Genomic DNA, 15,545 nt, shown 5'->3' with positions numbered 1-15,545 from the left:
GGAGCTGAGGTGAGAACGTGTGTGGCGTGCCCTGGGGACACGTAGGACATGGCCAACCCCAGGCTGGCTCTCTACAGACCTTCTTGATTTTCTTGATGTCGCTGTCTTCATCATTGGGAGTGACAGTCTGGGTGGACTGGATGCGCTCATTGTCCTTGAGTAGGGACGCGATCTGCAACAGAAACACAGGTCAGCTAGTGGTGAAGAGGGGCACTGATGGGGGGCAGCACATGGTGGCAGCTGAGCACCTGCCTCTTCTTTCCCAAGAGACAGGGCTACACTGGCTTGGGTCCTTTGCTCTGTGCAAACAGGTCATGGGACCTGACTTGCCCCGGGCATCTGGAAGACAGTGAGTGCTGCACCAGGGAGAAGTCCACCATGGTTTGGGGCCATCAGAGTGAACTTGGGCAAGGCCCTTCTGCTCTTGGGGCTGCAGACTTTGGCTTAAATCTGTGATTCTTCTCCCAAGTTCCCAAACCATCAACCCCTTTATTGCTAAATTTTTATTGTGGCAAAATACATGCAACATAAAATTTCTCATTTTAATGAAGTGCACAGTTTAGTGGCATTCAGTACATTTGCAATGTGTGACCATCGCCGCCATCCATTTCCAGAACTCTTTGGTCTTCCCAGACTGAAATTCTGTACCACTTAAACAGCAATTCCTTATTCTCCTCTCACCTAGACCCTAGAAACCACCATTCTCCTTTCTGTGTGTGGATCTTAGTGGGGACCCCACATAAGTGGAATCATACAGTATTTGTCCTTTTGTGACTGGCATATATATATATATATATATATATATATATATATATATATACACACACATATATTTTGGTACTGGGGATTGAATTCAGGTGCACTCAACCACTGAGCCACATCCCCAGCCCTATTTTGTATTTTATTTAGAGACAGGGTCTCACTGAGTTTCTTAGCACCTAGTCATTGCTGAGGCTGGCTTTGAACTTGTGATCCTCCTGCCTCAGCCTCCCAAGTTGCTGGGATTACAGGCGTGCGTCACTGTGCCTGGCTGTCTGGCATATTTTATTTAGGATAAAGACCTCAAGCTTCATCCACAATGTAGCCTGTGTCAGAATTTCTTCCTTTTTTAGTTCGAATAATAAATAAAATACAGTATGGACTGTATTTTATTTATCTCTCATCTATCTGTGGACATTTGAGCCATTCCCTTACTTTTTCAAGCAAAACCATAAGCTGGTTATAAATCAGATCAGAGCAAGTAGCTTGTGGGAGGCCCTGCTGGCTTGGCTATCCTCTCCCTGGGCAGCCCTGAACTAAAGGTCTTCACTTTAGTGCCACTTCAGAACTAAAGGTCTCTTTGGGCACAATCTGTACTCTGCTGGGCACCTTAAGCTGCACTTTGACCAGAGGCTTCTGGGACTACCCTGCAGGATAGGCCGTCTGGCAGGGCTCATTCTAGCACCTCAATTCTGCGGGTCCCTGGTGCAGGTCCTGTGCCAGGGCTCCCATAGCATGATGGTCCTTCCTGTCAGGATGCTGCAGCACTCAGGTCCCCTTCCACCTCCCGCTGTGAGCTCTGTGGGGAGGGGCTGGATCTGCTTCATTCATTAATGCGCTCCAGGTGCCTGGCACGGGGCGGCCCTCAACCCATACTCACTGGCTACACGAATACATGAATTTAGAAAAAAAAAATCAGAGCCACAGCAGCCACCAAACCCCCGACCAAGGGAAAACCCGGCAGGAACTGAGCCCCACACATCTAAAGATAGCAGCTCGGGGGATTCTACCAACACCATCGCCCAGCCGGTGCCGCTCCCTCTTCAGAACACGTGGCTGTGTCCCCTCAAGGCCACTCGCTGAACCACAGAATGAATGGGCTCTCACGATCCAGCAAATGCTGCACTTTGAAAGCAAAATGGAACAGTTGCCGGCTCTTCACTCCCTGGTTGCTAAAATTACCCCAGTCCAGGCTTGGAGAGCGGCTGGAAATATCTGACTGAGAAATGTGGAGCGTGGAGGTGGGCTTTTCTGTTCTTCTCTCTCCTCGCCTGCTCTCCCCACCTCGCCCTTTCCTGATCCTCTGAGAATATTTGTACGTTGGAATAAAGACCGACTCTTGGATCTGTCTCCTAAAGGGCTAAGGAGCGCGTGCACACACACACACACACACACACACACACACACACGAGCTCTGGGCAAGCTCAGAGAGGCGGCACACCTGGTCAACACCTTCACCTGGGCCTGATGTTATCGCCTCCAGCGATAACATCAGACTCTAGCCGGTCTGCTTTCTTTGCCACTTTTAGGATTTGCACATAGCACCTGTTTTCTCTTTAGGATGGCACACACTCTTTAGGTGTGTGCATGTGTGTGGTGTGTTGTGGGGAATCGGGGAGGGCGGGTAGTCTGTATTTAAAACTGATGCTGCTTTTCTTGCTGAGAGACAATTCCAGGGATCTACTCAGTGAGGACCAGGGCAAAAAAATAGATGTAATCAAGTCAGACACCATGCTACCTGCTCTGGTGACACAGGCAGCTTTGGAGTCTTTATTTAAGGATCAGCTGGGTGGATGAAGCTCCAGAGAGCTAGGGGTTGGGGGGACCCTGCAAAAGTCTTGGGCTACGGTCCAGTCCTGCCAGGAGCCCGTATGGGGATGATGATGGCAGCCACAGGCTGCTCCTGGAGGCAGTCTTTCTCCAATCCTAGGATGGCCCTTCTGGAAATAGATTTGCTCTGGACCCTGGTTTGTTGGGTTGACCTCCACGGCCAGCTTGATGATGCTTGTCAATGATGGTCGTTGGGGATGGGACCCTTGGCTCTCTGCCCTAACTGACAGCTTGGATCCTCACTTAGCTTAGTGCCTGGTGTATCTGCTAGCCCCTTCCCACCCACCTGCTGCGCCCTGCAGACTGGTTTTGCCCATCGGAGGCAGACCCTGGCTCACCACCTGCCATTGGGCACTGTGCACCGTCCCTGCCCCACCCTGTTCTTCTCTCTGGAGAGTGAGTTCAGTCAGCATGGTACTTGATTGTGGAATGAATCCAGATTTGTTTTTGTTAGCGACCCGGGTTTTACTAAAGACTGCTGCATTTTCTGCTTTGCAAACAGCTGCCACACAATTCAGCTCTTCCTCCTTCCTTCTTGCTGGTCCCTGGTCCCTTCCAAACCCAACAGGATCCCATCTCAGTCTATTCTGTGCCAACCTCGTCAGCAAACCCTGATGCTCTCTCTGTGTTGGGCACCATGCTGGGTCCTGTGGTGACACAGAGCTGGATATGGATGAGCCAGATCCCTTCTCTGGAGGTGTTCCTAGCTCTAAAAGGGGTTCAGGTAACTTTTCTCTTTTTTGGGTATACATGGGATTTAACTCAGCTGTGTTTTACCACTCAGCCATATCCCCAGTCCTTTCTATTTTTTATTTTGAGACAGGGTCTCTCTAAGTTGCTCAGGGCTTGCTAAGATGTGGAGGCTGGCCTTGAACCTGTGATCCTCCTGCCTCAGCCTCCCCTATCGCTGGGATTACAGGTGTGCACCACCACACCCAGGCACAAATGTAATTTATAGTGCAACAAGATAGGGCCAAAACTGCTTTGCGAGGGCCTCGCCCTGGAAGTGACCAGGGTTTTCCAGAAGAGGTTTTGAAGGACAATTAAGTCCAAAAGGTAGCCTATGGGAGCGAGGGAATTTGAAGGGAGGAAATGCTGTATACAGGGCTATGAGGTGTGAGAGGGTGTCATGTGCCAGGTCAGCAGATGTGAATGCAGGGTGAGTGGATGGCAGGAGGAGAGATGGGAAGCAGGGCCCAAACTCTGGAGGGTTGCCACTGCTGAGGAAGGTGCTGGCCGAGGAGGGGTCAAGACACCCCTCTCCTATTTCCCCAGAGCAGGCTTCTCCCTCCCCTGTTTTACATACTGGGGTTCCATGTCAAATTTTATTTGTAAAAATGATTCCAAGGTTGTTTTTATTTCCAACCTTAAAGATAAGATCCCTGCAGTTCTTCCAGAATCGACCTTCTAGGAGTTTGAGTACTTCCACACCAATAAAATATTATGACTATTCGTAAACTTCCATCCTGTCCTTAGGGCCTGTCCTAGCGCTCCAAATTTACTTCAATCATAAATAGGAGAAAACAGCTATTCAAAACGAAATAGTGCCAAACTGGGCATTCTAGGGAAGGAGGGATTCTCAGAGGTACTGGTTCCCTTTGTTTTAGATGGCTCCTTGATGGGTCTATTCAGTTGTGAAAGTGAAGGTCTATCAGGATTGTTCACATGGAAAAGAAGAGCCTGAGACAAAACTGGATTATTTTACTTGATAAAGTGACAGGTGTGTGGGCACCATCTCCTGTTACCTACAGAAGGAGTGACTGGGGAGGGCACCACAGGATTGGAGGAAGGAGAGACAGGCTGGCTTCATGAATGAGTGACCTGTGCATTTGCAGAGAGCCCTGGGCTTAGAAGGACCCAATGCCTGCTTTCAGCTTTTGTTATTATTGTCTTGAGATTCAGCAGGGCCCCACGTTTTCATTTTGCTCTGGGCCCTGCAAATTACACAGCTGATCATGAAAAAAGAGGCAGACAATTGTCTGTCCTTGGAAGAAAAACTGGTGGGCAGTGTTTGCCAATTCCCCTAGTGCAAATGCTCCTACCCCTGGCCTCCTGCAAGCTATCAAAGGTCGGATAACCAGCTAGCAAAATTCTTCAAGATTTAACAATTGGCTCTTGCAAGCTGGTCTGAGCTGGCTGCAGTTGCTTCTGTGGATGCAGGCAAAGGTCTCAGTAGAGAAAGAGATTATGAACAATGATGACAAAATGGCATGTGTGAGTATGGGGACCGAGTGGGAAACTGCCTTAGCAGAAAAGGCTGGGTGATGTGAGGGCAGGGATGTCTTCCACTCATTTTAAAGTTGCTTTCTGATTTAGCAGAGAAATGCCATTGTATCTAAAGGTTTCACAGTCTGTGCCACATGGCAACCTGTCATAGGGCTTGGGACTGAAGAAGGAGCCACCACTGAGGAATGATTGGGTCTTTTGTGGATACTCCACTTCTCTTTCTTCATGCATAGGGCAGGATTGTATTTCTGAAATCTCTTGAAATTGGGTATAGTCACATGATTTGCTTTGTCCAGGGGAATGTGAGACTTGTCCAGTGTCATTTGCCATGATCCTTTCCCCTTTGGGTGGCTAGAGAATTTCTTCCTTATTTTGCTTATTTTTTTTTTAAGATTGATGAATTATACATCATATTGGGATCAGTCATTACATATTTGTACATGCACACTATTGGATTTCTTGATGGCTGAAGCCTCTTTGGCCTGTGTCCCTGTCTCTAAGGCAGGTGAAGCGGGGAGAGAGAGAGAGACAAGAAAGAGAGTGGGGTTGGGGAGGGAGGGAGAGAGAGACACTACAGCTGGTCTGGTTTTTCTTTCAAAGTCATCTTTTAAAACATCTTTTGCCTTGAAGGGTAGTGCACTCAGTTGGAAGTATTGCTCCAAATTCCCAACAAATGGGCCTCTGCTGCCACTTTGAGATACACACGCGTGCGCGCACACACACACACACACACACACACACACACACACACACTCTTGACTGACCTCCTTTCTGTTCCCTAGCACCAGAGGGGGCTCTGCCCTTTATACCTATACCTTCTCTGGCTACAAACCCCTGAAACTTTTCTAGGCCCTGTACGCGTGAACCCACCCTCAGGCTGCAAAATCATTCACTTCCTGTGGTTCCCACCACAGCTTTATGGCACTGATCACACCCTACCACCACCAGACCTGAAAGGCAGAAACTTTCATATCCCTGGTGCCTACCACAGAGTAGGCACCCACTCACTCATCAAGTCCTTATGGAGCACCTACTATGTGCCAGGCAAAAGAGAAGAGTTAAAGGACGATGCCCTGCCCTCAAGGAGTTCCCTCCCAGTGGGTGGAGCAACAGACACACCTGAGGCCTGTTCTAGGGCTGTGTGCAGAGTTCTGGAAAGTCCAGGGAGCAGACAGAAGAGAGCACGCTCTGGGTCTGCAGTTCCAAAGGAGAAGGTCCTTGAACTTAGTAGGATTTCACCAGGTGGGAAGCGTGGGGATGAGAAGGGCATTCCAAACAGAAGCACCAGCACGTGCAAAAGCCAGGAGGTGGATTTGCCAGGACTCAGCTATGAGGCGCTGACTGCTGCCCCGACTGACTGTGGAGGAGGGGCTTGGGGAAAAGGGTTAGACTCATGGTAGGTGATCGCTTCAGTGAGCGAGTGAATGAGAAACGACACTGGACTCCCTTGGTCACAGAGCTAGTCATTGGGTGCCGGGGGCCACACTCCTTCCCTGACCCCTTATAGGAGTCGGTTTGGATTCAGGGATCTGTGTTGGACTAAGATAGACTCCACAGATTCTCTCCAGAGAGGAACTGATCCCAGAATGAGTCAGGTGGGTTGAGAGGGGATGGCCCTGAGCTGGGTTCTGGGAGCCTTGGGGGAAGAGGATCTGGGTAGAGTGGAAAGACTAGCAGGCAGGGGACCTGGGTCCTGGGTCTGGTTCTGTTGCTTCCCAGCTGAGTGAGCTTGGACAGGTGACTTGCACGGTCTGAGCGTGGTTCCTCATGTGAAATGTGGGTGACTGATCCTATCACCATGGCTGTGGAACAGATGAAGGAGGTGTCTGAAGGTACCTGCTACCGGGCTAGAGAAGGTGTGTTGAATCTGAAATATTTTTGAACATGAAGTTTCAAGTTGATGCTATTACTAGTTCAGAGCTTTGCTGCTGTGGGACAAGGAGGAATTGGTGGCTTTGGGTCTTTGAGCGTTCAAGGCAGAGCTGGTTCCATGGGCATGTGATGGGGTTCCATGCACAGAAAGCTCTGTTTCAATGACTTGAAGTTCTTAATAATTTCCTCTTTGAACTGTGTTTTTTAAGAGGAGCCTGTTGGAACCATGGAACACCCTGGAGGCTAGAAGCCTGCCTCAGGTTCCCGCCTCTCACTGCTTTCTTCCCTTCCTGGATGGGTTCTTGCCTGCCAGTCTCCACATTCTGCCATCCTGGGTCCCAGGACCTCTGCTACTCTGCCCAGGAGAGCATATGATCGAGCCAGCTGGAGGAGGCTCATGTCTCATCCTCTGAGGGGGCCTGGGTATAGGGGAGGGTGGGATCCAGTGGACACCCTGCATTAGGTAGATGACTCAGAAGACCGAAGAGGTGGATCCTTGTGTGATGTGTCCAGATGGTTCTAAGCATGCTGGTAAGGTGAGGGGTGAGAGGGCATTAGATTATTCAGTGATGAGGGGACCACTAGAGAGGGCACTAGAGCCAGCACTTCCCAAGAATTAATGTAAATAGAATCCCCCGGGATGTTGGTTAAACCCAGGAGACCTGGGGTGGGAGGATTCTGCATTTCCAGCTGGCTCTAGATGAGAGGCAAGTTACCTCCTCACTGAGGACGCAGCCAGTAGCTGGGCTCTCGGGAATGCACCTGCCACAGCAGGGCCACACCGCTGCCTGATGAGTCTCTGAGTCAGATGCCCTCATGGCAGGCACGGGAAGGGGCCACCCTGGGACTGAGCTCCACGCCCACACTAATGATCTAACAGGGACCCTGTGCCCTCCACAGAGTCCTGGACTGATGGTGCTGAATGTTTGGCCACTGTGGTCCTAGCACAGTCTAGGAACTTGCCCACACATAAGCTCACTCAGCCCTTATCACCTTGAAAGCCCTGTTTTACATTGAAGAACCTGAGGAACAGAAGCAGAGGAACTTGCTCCAGATGGCACTTGGTAAATAGCGGAGGTGGAAGCTGCACCTGGCCTGACCACAGGACCTACCCATCTGCCATCATCATCACCGTATTTTACATTCAGAGGCTGGAGCCAGTCCTGCCCCCATCACGTGCCCCATTCTGCAGGAGCCCGGACCCTGGCCAGCCCCCTCAGATTCCCCAGCCCATAGTCACCTCTGCTTTCAGCCGCTCAATCTCAATCTCCCCATCCTCAATCTGCTGCCGCAGCTGCTTGGCCACCGTCTTCTCTGTCTCCACGATCTGCAGCAGGTGCAGGTACTTCTGCATCAGTGCCTCGTGCTCAGTGGCCAGAGTCCTGTAGCTGTGGATGGAGGGACACAGAAGATAAGACACTGCTTCCTTGAGCCCTGGGGATTGCATAGGCCCCTTGCAAACCTGTCTGTCACTCCAGGTGTCTGGAGAAAGAGCACACACACAACTCCCTGCCTCTGGAGCTTTGCACAGGTAGGCCTGTCTGAACCTGCCTCTCTCTCCTTCTCTTCTCCTCTTCCCTAGGCTCGTTCTGGTCCCAGGTGAAATGCCATCCCCAGCAAGCCTTCCCTGGTGGCCAGCAGACAATGTGAGGTGTTCCTTCAGCACTTGGGCTCCTACTACCATGGCAATGGCTACATGGTGGGTGACGGGGCCATATCTGTGTTGTTTGCTTCTGTACCCCTGGGGCACCGTGTCTTTTCCTCAAAGGTTCTCAGTTGCATGGAAGGAATGTTGGGGGATGGTTGTAGGACCCTGCAGAAGAGTCAGGCACATGCCTTTCACTGTTTGGGGATATGTGAACAACCTACACAGTGCACCTGGGTGCCAAATGTTGAGTCACAGGCTGTTAGTGCTGTTGGACTGGAGGGGGCAGCAACAGCACTTGTAATCAGGTAACACTCTCTGGAGGAGAAAGCCACCCAACTTGGACCCGGGCTTCTGGCTCCAAGCCCAGTACTCTGGACATACACACTTTGGAAGACAGCCCTGGGTAGAAGACTTGGGTTAGGGGTAATTGGTAACAGGGCTGGGTAGTTAGGTGGTGCCGGATCAGAGGACACCCCTAAGGATAAGCAGAGGGTGGAGGAAGTAGTCTCAGCACTTGTATAAATAGCAGGCCTCAAGTGTGTAGAGGTGGAGGTGAGGGACTTGGAAGGTCAGAGAAGTGTAATGGCTTGTATAAGGTCACCAAGCCTCTAAGGAGAGAAACTGGTCCACTGTGTTCCAGTCCTGGGCCTCTCCCTGATGCCCACAGCATCGATGGGGTCATTTGAGGGTGTCAGAGCTGGGGAGGAATCTGATTCCTATAAAGCAAATGAGAAAAAGCTCTGAGAAAGGGACCTCAATATCCTGGGGGAAGTGTCTGCCCACAGGGGCCAAGGCCAGGGATCTTGACAGGCAGGCATGTTTCCTCATTGGGAAGGAAGGCTTAGAACTCTTGGGGCGTAACAGGTCTGGGGCTGAGGCTCTTTGTCCTGCTCTTTCTGTCCCCCTCCCCCATTCCCCACATTCCTCCTCCCTGTGTCTTCAGCCATGCCCGCCTCAGAGCCACACCTTCCCCACTTCTCTCCCATACCCCAGCTACCCCCTCACCTTCCCTCCTCTCCTGCCCAGCACAGTTCTGGGTTGGCCCCATGTCTCCCTTCTCAGTGGTGAGGAACTCCCCACTCCCCACCTCCCCCGTCTTGCCCAGACTCAGCAGGGCCTGTCCCTGTCAGGGCCACTCAAGGCCCTCTGCCGGGTCTCTGTCCTTCTGATGCTGCCTTCTCCTCTGTATCAGCAACCGCCCTGCTCCATGCGCCTCTCCCGGCCAGCACACAAGAAAAGGTTCAAGTAGTTCAAGAAGCTCCCCTCTTAGAACATGACCAGGCTGTCCTGGGCGTCCCTGACTCTCCCACCTCTCCTACCTTCCCAACGCACTTTGTGGAAAGAGGGCCTCAGGGTCCCCACTTTCTCTTTTCCCCTTGTTGGTCTGGCATTTGTCCCCAGCACTCACAGGAGCTGGGTCCCTCTGTCTCCCATATGTCAAATTGAGGGCCCTTTCCCACACTACTGTCCAGCTACCCTGGACACAGCTAGTGAGTGAGGGCCAGGGGAGGGAGGCTGGACTTTGCCCTGAACTGGGAGCCAGGTCGAATAAGCTCACTAAGCCTCTGTGACTCTCAAGGCAAAGCAGGACAATGACAGCTTCCCTACAAACCCCAGGTTTGAGGGGAGGACCCAGAGGGCCTTGGCAGGAAGCAATTTTACAATAAAAGTGCTGCACCGAGGTGGTGATGGGACCAGGGCAGCAGCAGAGTCCGGTCCCCTGATGGTGTCAGTAGGTGCTTTCTGTGGGAGAGGGGAGGGGTGGGGGAGAGCTGCAGCTGTACCCTGAAGAGGGGGAGGACATGGACCCCCAGGCCAAGGACATCTGGTGCAAAGACCTAGCAGTGGGCCTGGGCAGGAACCTGAGGAAGGAACCCGATCCAAAGCGCAAACCCCTGTTCTTGCCATCCCATCCCCTAAAGCTGTAAGATAATTCTTCCACAATACTATCTGGCTAATATGGGAATTTTTGTGCTTCTCTTAGGAGAATGAAGACCAGTTGTTAAGGTTTTTCTAGTTGCCCAAGAGACTTAATTGTCTTTACTTCGAATGAAATTCAGCAGAGCATGGAGTCTGTTCCATACGGTCAGGCTCCTGGACCTGAGCACGAAAACCTGCTTCATTAGCCTAGTCCCACTAAGGGCACCTTGGAGTGATTCAGTAGGAGAAGCCTCCTCTGCAGGGTGGTCTGCTTGCCCCTCCATTCTCCTCCCAGCTCATCCTCCCTCCTCCCTCCCCATGTCCATGAAGAGCCACTGGGCGCCTCCTCCTGCAAGTACTGACCTATAGACTCATGGACTCTCAGAGCTAGACAGGAACTCAGCGATCATGAAGGGCTGACAGAACTGTCACATTTGATAAAGGAAGAAACTGAGGCCCAGGGAAGGGAAGCAACTTGTCCCAAACAACAATGGGTCAGTGTCAAAGCTGGTGCTGGTTTTCATGCCTCTCCCGCCAGGTGGTCTGGTTTGGGATCTAGCTCCTCACTGAAATGCAGACTATGAAATGCAGTGACCATTCCTTTTAATAAATTGCTACACACACACACACACACACACACACACACACACACACACCATCGAGGCATCCCATAATATAAGAATGCTATATATGCGTGTGAGAGAACATTATCTCTACATGATATTAATATACTTCAGCGTTTATTTTTGTACATAGAATATGTCTATTAAGTCTATGTAAATAAAAACTAAATTGGGAATATGTAAATATACTGTGGAACAGAGCCAGCATCTCCTCCCCCCCTTCTCTTTCACACACACACACACACACACACACAAACACACATAACATGTGAGGTTTGAGGTTAAGCAAAGCTCCTAATTTTTAGTGTCCCCTCTAGTGCCATCATCAGCTGCCTAGGTAACCTTATGAGAAGCCTCATGAGAAGGCTTATGTTGCCTCAGGTGCTGCCCAACAGGCCTCAGCCGGGCCAGTTTGGCTGACGAATAGCCCAGGGAAGGTGACTCAGTTTCCCTTAGCAGTGACCATCACATGCCTTCCCCCAGTCTGAGTGGGAGATTTTTCTCTGAGGTTGGTGTGCTGGCCCAGACTCCAGGACTTGGCAAGCAAAGACAGCTTCCAAAAAGATGCAGCTTCCAAAAGATGCAGAATACAGAGAGGTTTCCGTTCAAAGGTAGGTGTGTCCCTTTGCCCATCTGCTCTTTTGCGGGAGGGCAGGCTTCTGGTTTGGGTGGAATCTGCCCTGCCTGGGAGTCACGGAGCCCTCAGCTATGAGTCAGGATCTGGGGTACCATACTCCCCACTCAAGCAAACCCCCAGCTCCATGTGACACTGTGTCTCAACTGTGGATCGAAGGACCCTCCCTCTGGGTTGCTGTAAGGAGCACACGGCACTCTGTGGGCAGTGCTTTGCAGATTCTAGAGGATCGTACTGGAGACACACTGTACAGATGGGCTGCTGGAGGCCCAGAATGGCCTCACAGGTCAAGTGGTTTGTTTTTATTCCATTGGCTGCTTGGAGCCAGTTTTCAATTCAGACTTGCCTTGCAAATGACTGTCCTCTGTAAGTGGCAGGCAGGATCCTAAGACTTCCTGCCCTGCCTAGTTTACATGTCCTGTGTGAGCAGAGTGGTTTTTACATGAGCCTATTGTCACTAGGTTGTGTTGATATGGCCCAGGTAACCTTAAGACAGGGAGATTATCTAGGTGGGCACAACTTGATTACATAAGCCCTTGAAAATGGGGAGCTTTGTCTGATGGGTAGAAATCTGAGGCTGAATAATCATTGGCGTGAGGGTGGAGGAGCCCATGTGGTGAGGAGTGTGGGTAGCCTCTATTTGCTGAGCTCTACCTTGGCTGACAGCCAGCAAGGAAACAGGCGCTTCAGTCCTACAACCTCAAGAGACCAAATTCTGCCAACAAGAAGAAGGAGGCTGGAAGTGGATTCTTCCCTGAGCCTCCAAACAGGAGCTCAGCCAGCAACTCCTTGATTTCAGTTTCTCAGGGCCTCAGGCAAAGACCTTAGCCAAGTACTGACTTTTGATCCAAAGAACTGTGAGATAATGAAAGGACACTGTTTCAAGCTGCTAAGTTTGCGGTAACTTGTTATGCAGCAATAGAAAATTAAAACATTCTTTTGCTAAATAAATCACATCATATTACAAATAGTTCTTTAAACATTTGTGGTTTAATATGCATATTGTGAAAAATATAGTTTTTTTTTTTTTTTTTTTTTTGGTACCAGGGACTGGACCCAGGGGAGCTTCACTACTGAGTCACATCCCCAGACCTTTTTTATTTTTTATTTTGAGACAGAGTCTCTCTAGGTTGCTTAGGGTCTGCTTAAGTTGCTAAGACTGGCCTCAAATTTGCTATCCTCCTGCCTCAGCCTCCTGAGCTGCTGGGATTACAGACATGCGCCACCATGCCTGGTGAAAAGCACAGATCTTAACTACACAATTTGACTAATTTTGATGAATGTATAGACCGTAATCAAGATAATAAAAATTTCTACCAACCCAGAAAGTCCTCTTACGACCCTCCCTAGTAAGTCCCCACCCCAGAAGAAAATACTCTTCAGATTTCCATCATCCATGGCTAATTTTGCCTCATTGAAAATTTTATATAACTGGAATCGTACAGCTTGTATTATTATGCTACGTTCATTCAGCATATTGATTTTTAAATTCACCTGTTGATTTGTTGCATTTAACTCTAGTTGACTCCTTTTTATTGCTCAGCAATATTCCATTGCATGGATATACCAATGTTTGCTTACACATTTGCTTGTTGATAGACACTATGGCTATATCTAGTTTTTGGACTACTGTGCATAAAGCTGTTAAGGACATTTGCATATGAGACTTTTTGTGGACATTTTTCATTTCTCTTGGGTAAATACCAGGAAGTAGAATTGCTGGGTAATAGCGTAGATGTATATTTAGCTTTTTAAGCAACTGCCTAACAATGTTCCAAATTGGCTGTGCCGTTTTACACCCTCTTTAGCACTGTGGAGAGTTATCACAGTTCCATACACTCTCCAGCAACTGGTATGGCCAATCTTTATCATTTTAGCTTTTCTATCATACAGGTATTGATATTTCATAGTCTCTAGAATATTTTTGTATTAATTGATATTCTAAGTCAATGTAGTCCTGGTTATCAGATTGCACAACAAATTAGAATTCTATAATGCTTCAGTACTTACAAAGGCCCTTCATGTAAATAACCTCATTTGATCTTCAAATGAAATGTTTTGACCTTTGAAACATCTCTGTTATTGGTTCTACTTTGATGTTTGGGAGACTGATGTCCAATTGTTCTTCCTGAATCTGGTTTCTCCTTCACTCAGTTCTTTCCTTGACAATGCCAGCCATTTCTATTTCAAATCATAGCTCTGGTCATGTTACTCCCCTGGCATAAAACCCTCAATGTCTCCCACTGTTCACAGAGGAAAGGTCAAACAACTCAACAGGATGTTAGAGATCACTTATGGTCTGATGTCTGCTGACTGTCCAACCTAATATGCTTTCTAACACCCAAATTTTGTCTCTTCAATATTCTTGTAATTATCTTTCCTGTATCACTATTTTAAGTAAAAGACACTTTACTTAAAGGTTTAAATGCTTATACCTTCAAGTCCACTCTTCAGTCTTCCACTCAGGTCAGATTTATCCTATGTCTGCCTTCCCCAGAGATTTCTCATTTCCCTGCAAATGGAAGTCATGTTTCTTTCTCATAGTGTGTTATACTTAACATAGCCTTGATACCCCAGAATTATTTGTGCATATGTCTAATGTCTTTCTGACAAGACTGTGGCATCTCAGAGTCATTTGTGTTGTATCCATCTCTGTTGACCCAGCACCACACACAGGGCCTACCTTTATTGGGTCATGTGTTACTACCTGATCTCCAAAGACTGGACTCTCCTGGAGGACAGAAATAGAGATGGCCTAATTTCAGGGCTGAGGTCATTGTTATGGTCATAATAAGGGTTTTTGGCCAACTAGCCTGATTCAAGACTCAAAGAGGGGTCCTGGGATTCAACCATCCATCCATCTATTATCCACATACACTTTCAATACTCCTCCACTGATCATCTATCTATCCTCCATTCACCTATCCTTCATCTTCCACAATAAACTCAACATCCAACCTTGCATCCACTCTCCATCCATACATGTATCTTTGCATTCTTCCAACCCATGTTTTCTAAGAACCATTTCTATGCTTTTATCAGTCCCCAGAAATGCAAAGAATTACACCTGGTCCCTGCCTTTGGTAACTTGCATTTTATAGGAAGACATCCATATCTAAACTGAGCCAGAAAGATCTACTGCCCAGAGGGAGAACTTGGGTGCTGCTCTTTACCAAGCTCAGCTCTGACAGGGATTGTTATTTCTGGAGCTACAAATCCATCACTTCCCTAGGACCCAAAAAGGACTCAGTCCAGCTTGGAGCCCCCACATTCACTGATATTGTCATTTGCCTGTTCTTTCCTCCAGCCCCGAGCCCAGTGAACCTCCCTCCAGAGAGGGATAGGGTACTGCCGAGAATGGGTGGAGAAGCAGGTCTAGGAATGCTGAATGTTAAAGTTCAGAAAGGTGTAGAGAATTTCAGTATCTAGATGAGGAAACCAAGGTCTAGGGAGAAAGTAGGACTAGTTCATGATCACACAGCAAATTAGTGGTTGCATCTGGGTTAGAACCCAGACGCTTGATACTTTGGTAACCAGAAAACCCTACAACCAAACCAAATCATACTTGGTTCCCCTAACATTAAAACAGGAATTAGTTTGGTTGGAACGGGGTGAGAAGCCGCAATGCCATTTCTGATGGGCTCTCGTTCTCTGTGGTCCGGAGGTGCAGGCCCTGAGGGTGGCCCATGCCAAGAGATGCTTCTTATACCAGGCAGTTTCCTCTTCTCTCCTCCTTTTCCACACCCTCCACTGCCTGGGCGTGGGTTTGCAGAACAGGGTGCTTGGTTTGGTCTCTTCTGCCTGGACTGTTGGGTGGGGGGCTTCCTGCCCTGGGAGTGGGGCAAGACATACCTGGCATGAGCGATGGCTGCCACCCACTCGTCGCAATCCTTCGCATCCTCAGTCCTCAATTCCAAGGCTTTCTGATTCTCATGGGTGAAGTTCACTGTGAAGTAATGCTGTGCCAAGAAGAGAGCCCAGTTACCAGGGTGTCCACAAACCAGCGACTCTCCTGCTGTCAATCTAGCTGTTT

General features: G+C 49.1%; 1 protein-coding gene across 3 annotated transcripts in view; it reads right to left on the bottom strand.

Annotated features, from left to right (window-relative positions):
• Rasgrf1 (Ras protein specific guanine nucleotide releasing factor 1) overlaps window positions 1-15,545 on the bottom strand; it is a 111,892-nt gene that overhangs the window by 77,321 nt on the left and 19,026 nt on the right. For all 3 annotated transcript variants that reach the window (XM_047542043.1, XM_047542041.1, XM_047542042.1), the window contains exons 2-4: window positions 15,365-15,471; window positions 7,928-8,075; window positions 80-172 (exon numbers count right to left, since the gene is read on the bottom strand). In XM_047542043.1, the coding sequence (XP_047397999.1) occupies window positions 80-172; window positions 7,928-8,075; window positions 15,365-15,471 (348 nt within the window). The remainder of the gene's footprint in view (window positions 1-79; window positions 173-7,927; window positions 8,076-15,364; window positions 15,472-15,545) is intronic.

This window comes from Sciurus carolinensis, chromosome 2, assembly GCF_902686445.1.
Source record: "Sciurus carolinensis chromosome 2, mSciCar1.2, whole genome shotgun sequence".
Classification (NCBI taxonomy): Eukaryota; Metazoa; Chordata; class Mammalia; order Rodentia; family Sciuridae; genus Sciurus; species Sciurus carolinensis.
Note: the sequence above shows the minus strand (reverse complement) of the source record. Positions and strands in the feature narration are given on the sequence as shown.